This window comes from Otolemur garnettii, unplaced genomic scaffold (assembly GCF_000181295.1).
Source record: "Otolemur garnettii isolate 467f Iridium unplaced genomic scaffold, OtoGar3 scaffold00064, whole genome shotgun sequence".
NCBI classification, from domain to species: Eukaryota; Metazoa; Chordata; class Mammalia; order Primates; family Galagidae; genus Otolemur; species Otolemur garnettii.
Genome location: NW_003852459.1, coordinates 365,785 through 372,538, shown reverse-complemented (window position 1 = coordinate 372,538; position 6,754 = coordinate 365,785). Strand labels below are relative to the sequence as shown.

Here is a 6,754-nt window from a genome sequence, read left to right as displayed (position 1 = left end):
TAAGAAGGTAGAAAGATTGTACTATTTATTTTTTCCATGACCTCAATGAATTAATCATAATAGGAACATCTCACAGCAACAAATCCTGAAGATGTTCATCAAATTCTTCTTTCCGAGATTTTTCATCTGTTTCTGATAGTGGACCCTCCTAAGATCAGATTCTGAAGCACTCTTTCTTTAATTAGTTTTTATTTGCCCAATATTCTCATTTCATTAAGGACAAGTATCCTTTATCCTTTTTCTTAGAGACCTCTCCTGTAGAATATGAACTGAATTTTTCATGTGATGACTCTTTGTGATACATTTTGCTTTGCTCATTTCTTTTTAACTTAGCTTCTTCTATGAGACACATGTATATCAGAGGCATAGAGAGTTATAATAAAGAATTGGCTCAGGCAAAAAAAAAATAATCATAATAACCAATATATAGGGCACAGTGTCTGAAGCTAGTAAAGCACCAAGTAATCTATTGTGCATTTGCAGTATAGATCAGACTATAGATGTAGAAAAAGATATATAGATAAAGATATGGATATAGATATATAATGTTTACATATGCATATGTACATATGTAGATATTTATTTAACATTGAGATAAGTCAAATATTCAGATTATCCATGTGTTTACATCTTTTTTGGAATACCTGTACAATAGATTTTGCCCAGCTGCTAAAAGGCTCAGCATAATATTTCCAGTAATAATAGAGGCATTGGGTTTATTTTGCATCTGTGGAATAAGGCAAACTATGCACCAAATTTTTATAGAAATAAATATTTTCCATTCTCATTTTCTATTATATAGAGTTAAATTTGATCATGGTTATATTTTATGGTCATTTCTACAACAGCCCCTGGGAGAAAATCCCAAAGAGGGCTTTCTTGCATTTATTTATAACATCCTGACTCTAACTGGAGATTTGAGTTCAATGATTAGTATTTAACTGAGGAAAGCAATTGATAAGACCTATATTCTATTCCTTTCTTTTCATAGATGAATGTTCTTTGAACAATGGAGGCTGTAGTAACCACTGTTCTGTTGTTCCTGGAAGAGGAATTGTATGTTCCTGCCCTGAAGGACTTCAACTCAACAAAGACAATAAAACGTGTGAAATCGTGGATTACTGTAGCAATCACCTCAAGTGCAGTCAAGTGTGTGAGCAGCAGAAGCACACAGTCAAGTGCTCCTGTTATGAAGGGTGGAAGCTGGATGGAGACGGTGAAAGTTGCACGAGTGTTGGTAAGTAGATGTTTCTCGTGTCTTACTATATTTACAAATAAGTTTTGAGGGAAAACCCAAAACACCTTCTGAAAATTATTAAAAGAGTTCAACTAATTTTGGATAAAGCCTTTACAAAAATGTGTGATTTTAGATGTATTCCAAAATATTCTGAAGAGAAAGTATTATAATAATCCTTACGGTTACAATTTGATTCATTGTTACCATCAGATTGCTTTTTTCTGAAACATTGCTTCACTGTCATACCCTCTATGGGCTTATTTTTGTATGTCCTAAAACATTTCCTTTATTTTTCCCTGCATGTGTGCATGCTTTTTAGAGCCCTCCAAAGTCTGGCCCTGCCACACACTTCCAACTGTTATTCCTGCTTCTTTTGAAAACAACTCCTTGCTCTGGCTGGATCTATCTTCTAACTACCAATTTAAACCATTCTGCTGATTTTCTAGGTGGTATTTGACAGTGGTGGGAAAAACAATGAAAAACTTTAGAATATGATATTCAAACTCTAATCCTATAGCTGACATTCTTTATGTGACTTTGGGTGGGTTATATAAAACTTTTTGAGCTTCATTTCTTTCTTATATCACATTGTAAGAATGACTAGAAATACCAGTAAAGTGTTTAAAGAAGTGTGTCTGGCATGCCATCAACGTCTCTGGATTCTTAGCCTGAGATTCCTTAGTCCGCAGGAAACTTAGAGGTCCGTGGGCAGAATTGAACGGTCTATGGACTTTGTTAGAGAAAATATTACACCTTTATTTTCTTTCACTTCTAACTGAAAGTTAACATCTCTCTTAATTGTGAGGTATGCCACATTCCTCAGAAGTCAGCAGCAACTATAAATTTGTCTTGAATAGAAGTCATAGGGTATTCATATCACCTCAGAGTTGCTGCAGATATTTCAGGCTTTGAGTCCCACTACTAATTCAGTAATGGGAGTCATTAGAGCTACTGCTGGGTGATGTGATCAAATGCAAAAAACATCTATTCTCCTGTCCAGGGACTCCCCAGGCCCTATCTGCTGACTTAGCTTCCAACATCAGAGGAAGTCAGGGTGATAGGGTCACAGACTAAAAAGGTCTTTTCTCTGGGGAATGTCTTGTCAACTTTTTCCCAGATAAAAGGAAATTACAATACTTTCTGAAATAGCTTAGCAAATAAAATTTGAATTTGATGCCATCAAAATAAATAAATAGGTAAATTTACTACTATATCCAAAAGTGTTTTGTGTTTAATTTTGATAATTGCATTTGTATTCATTTTCTTGTCTGTATATACTCAAAAAATTATTCTTAGTCTTTTTGTACTTTATAAAACTTTCTGAGAAGGGGTCCACAAGTTTTATCTGACTACTAGAAAGCCATACATCATAAACCTGTATTAATTTTGTTCCTGTGACTTAGTTTGATCTTTTCCCTCTTATCTAGAGGACTTGGATGTACTTAAGACTTCCTACCTCAAAACTTCCTTCACTAATTATGTCCTCATCCAAGTAATCTTGTTCTCCACTTATTGCTTCTTTCCATGTCTAGACTATACTGTTGATGAAAATACATAGTCATTATTTTTGTTTGTTTGTTTTGAGACAGAGTCTCACTATGTTACCCTCGGTAGAGTGTTGTGGCATCACTGCTCACAGCAACCTCAAACTCTTGGGCTTACGTGATTCTCTTCCCTCAGCCTCCCAAGTAGCTGGGATTACAGGCGCCAGCCCACCACAACACATGGCTATTTTTTTCTGCATTGTCATTGTTGTTTAGCTGACCTGGGCCGGGTTTGAACCTGCGAGCCTTGGTATATGAGGCTGGTGCCATAGTGCTATGCTATAGTCACTGAGCCCACAGTCACATTTTTAATTGGCTGTTTTATATTCCTAGCTATCTCTTTTCTTTGTTGCTTATTTTTGCAATAGAATATTAATTCATAAGTATCTTGAAGTAAGAATTAAGTCATAGAATTTTTATTGTATTTTATATACTATCCAGTCCCGTTCTAGGAAAACAATATGCAATCCATTATTATAATTTTCAGAGGTTAATTAATTATTTTAATCTTTTAGTTATAATTTTGATTTTGTGTTTTTGGTGTAATTTTTTAGTTGTTTTCTCCTGAACATTAATATTTGAGTCCTAGAACATAAGTCTTACAAATATTTATCCTGCACTTTCTTCCTCAAAATTGTCACACAGAGTAGTTGGCATGAGAAACTGAAAGAAAAGCAGTTTGCTGAGATGACAACAATCATTTCAATTATCTACATGCTCAAAGCAAGGACACTACAGATCAAACTTTAACCTCAGACATATTTATGGTCATATTTTGCATGAGAATTGGCTTAATATATTTGATACGATGGCAAAATGTTTGACTTACTTAGAATGATTTGTGCCACATGTACCAAATAATAACTTATGTTTAATATTAATTTAACATTTGAATACAGTGTCCAGTTGCAAAAAGTTCTTCTAGTGAAACTGACTCCTTTTTTCTCAACTCAGAAATTTAGGGGCAGAAAGAGGGTGATCCCTTTCGTCCCCATCATAAGGGTCACAATGGCCACTCCTCTAACAAAGACAGGTTAACAAGAGAATAGATAACAAATTTATGTCATCATATTTTTATGTTACATGGGAGCCTTCAGAATGAAGATCAAGAGACAGAGAGAAAACTACTCATTTTTATGCTTAGGCTCAATGAATTATGGAAAGACACGTAGAAATAAGACTGGACAACAGGGCTTGATCTCATGTTGACGACTGAGCAGGTAAACAGCAAGGCCTGTCTGTTCAGATCGTTCCTGGCATCTCTGTGTGGCATTCTTTTCCTCCCTCTTGGGTATAAGGGAGGACCCTTCTCATTCTTTGCCATTGGACAAAGGTAGGTCAGAAAATTTCTTTATGGTCAGCTTTTAGACAGAAAGGTGAAAATAAGTTAGAATAATATTTTAGGCTTTACTGCTGGCTTGGGGATAAAAGAGTTCTGTTTCCTGTGACCCACCTTGGGGAACAGGGATTCTAGTTTCTATGGTTAGCATCCGGAAAGAATGAGGAGCTAGGGGCAGGAGGGCAGGAGAAGGTTTCACAGGCTGCTTCCTAGTTTTTCAGTTTGGGGTAGCATTCAGGAGCTGAGGAGAGCTGAATACTCAGGAGCTGAGGCAGAGGATTGTTTAAGCCCTGGAGTTTAAGGGCTATGATGCTGCCGCTGCATTCCAGTCTGGGTGATAGAGAGACACCCTGTATTCAAAAAATAAATAAATAAAAATCAAGTTAAATTGAAGGTTTTCTTATCTGAACAATTTAACCTGTTGGCAATTAAAGCTTCCCCCAAACATATAATATATCTATGTCATTGTCAGCATTTATATTATTTATAGACAATATGTTTTGTTAAGTATTGAAAATCATACCAATTTTATTCGCCCCATCTTTTTTAGCAAAACAGCAAATGGCATAGTTTAATAAAAAATGAATTGACTAGTAACTATTGGATTTTAAAAATAAAATTTCTTCTTTCTCCTCTTTCCCCTTTCCATCGCTCAGTTGAGTTCTTTTTAAAATGTGTTGTGTGGAATGCAACACCTGTGCTAATTCTTCTTTACATTTTTAATGTAAATTAAAAATTAGTAGTCATTATGCTTCAAATTAGAGCCATAAATGCCCCATTCTTTTTTTCCCTTGGATTCTTTCCTGTAGCTCTTTCATATTTTCTTATTTCTCACTATTTTCCTTCATACATTCTTTACAATCCAGTTTTGCTAAATTGAAGAACTGATTCTATTTCCTCTAAGTTTACTTGAAATACCTTATTGGTTAAATCAGATGGTCTTCCATAAATACTACTTCTATGATAGGGCGGCGCCTGTAGCTCAAAGGAGTAGGATGCTGGCACCATATACTGGAGGTGGCGGGTTCAAACCCAGCCCCAGCCAAAAAGTGCAAAAAAAAAAATACTACTTCTATGATTTTCAATTTTTATTCAATATGTCTTATAAATCTCATTTTCTTGGAGATCTCAATATTCTATCAGTTACTTACATGTTCCTTCTTTAAGTCATAATTTATTAATCACTTTCTATGAAATATTAGATTTTTTTAACATATGAACACTCAGAATATTGCTACTGATTGCATTTTCTTTTCTGGTTTCTTTGCCATTTGTTAAGAAAATTTGCAGCATATTTCAGTAACAATATAAAGAACATTGTAGCTCTCTTTATTTTCTCTTAGCCTGAATTAAATTGGGTTTTCCAACCAAAATTTTTTTCTTATTTTTCTCTCATGGTTTTATACTTTTATGTTTTTAACATTACATTTATTTTCCAATGTACATCAGTTTTTAGGAAATATATTATGAATATAAGCACAAAATGCATAAGGGTAGCAATTGCCTTTGGCACATGAGCCCATTACCCAAACCTTAATTATAACCATGCTTTGATACGTATTTCCTTGACAAACCCCTTTCCACTGGAGAATTTCCATTATCACCCAAATCTGATTTGCATGGCATTTATATTTCTAGCTACACTCTTTTTCTTACTCTTCAATTCTACTTCCCCAGGTATCATCTGGCCACTCAAAATTAATGGCTAACTGTATTCTTTCTCTTCTCCCATAATATAGTGCTTTCAGCGTTTCCAATTTTCCTCTGGTCTTCAGGGCTCATAATGTCAGCGCACCTCTGATGTCTTCAGTTCCCTTCTGCCATCTTCCTCCATATTCTATTTTTCTCTTTGTGGTGTCTCTCGGCTCCAGCTCTCCACAATTGAGCAGCCCCTGCCCCACACCACAGGCCGAGAGACGTGTGGGTTCCAATGGTCCTCCCACCTCAATATGGAAACCTCTTCGTTTTCATCCTCTGGTTTCTCCATTTCTTAAGAAGGGAATATTAAAATTTTATTTATCCCATAATATTTTTATTGACAAAGCAAAAGGGAAATCCAGATGTAGAAGATAAGAATTACTAGAGATGGATCTGACACCTAGTAATGAATAAAGTGATGGAAACAAATGTGCTACCTTGGGGGACACCTAGTAATGAATAAAGTGATGGAAACAAATGTGCTACGCTTGGGAGCGATAAAGGCGAAGAGATCAGGGAAAGGGGCTATGGTGGCCTTATAATCTGCTCATAGATTCCCTTATTTATCTCAGTAAAATGGTACTTTTATGTATCAGTTTCCATTCACAATTTCAAAGGCAGCTGCTATCTGGGAAATGAGCCTCACACCCTCTGCCAGCTGCTTAGGGCTTTCTTCATTTCTGCCCATCGTCTCTCTCTAAACTGAATTTTCATCATTCTCCTCTGTGAGTTTCCACTCCAGGTTCATTATTACTATTTTCCCCATTGGTAATGACAGTAAAGACATGACCCGTAACACATTGAGTGCTTTCATGTATATCACTTAATTTAATCATCTTCATGTACTCTGCTTACTACCATCAATAACCTTCCAGAATAACAGTGTCCGATACACTCTTCGAAACTCTCTCCTCTCAGAATAATTTAAGCTAATTA

The 6,754-nt window shown here is 35.6% G+C and overlaps 1 protein-coding gene across 1 annotated transcript in view; it reads left to right on the top strand.

The window, feature by feature from the left end:
- The window catches only part of LOC100949794 (low-density lipoprotein receptor-related protein 1B-like), a gene marked incomplete at its 3' end in the record, with an annotated part of 1,553,965 nt that overhangs the window by 1,231,636 nt on the left and 315,575 nt on the right, over window positions 1-6,754 (top strand). Inside the window, exon 23 of the mRNA XM_003793025.1 lies at window positions 992-1,237. Within this exon, the coding sequence (XP_003793073.1) occupies window positions 992-1,237 (246 nt within the window). The remainder of the gene's footprint in view (window positions 1-991; window positions 1,238-6,754) is intronic.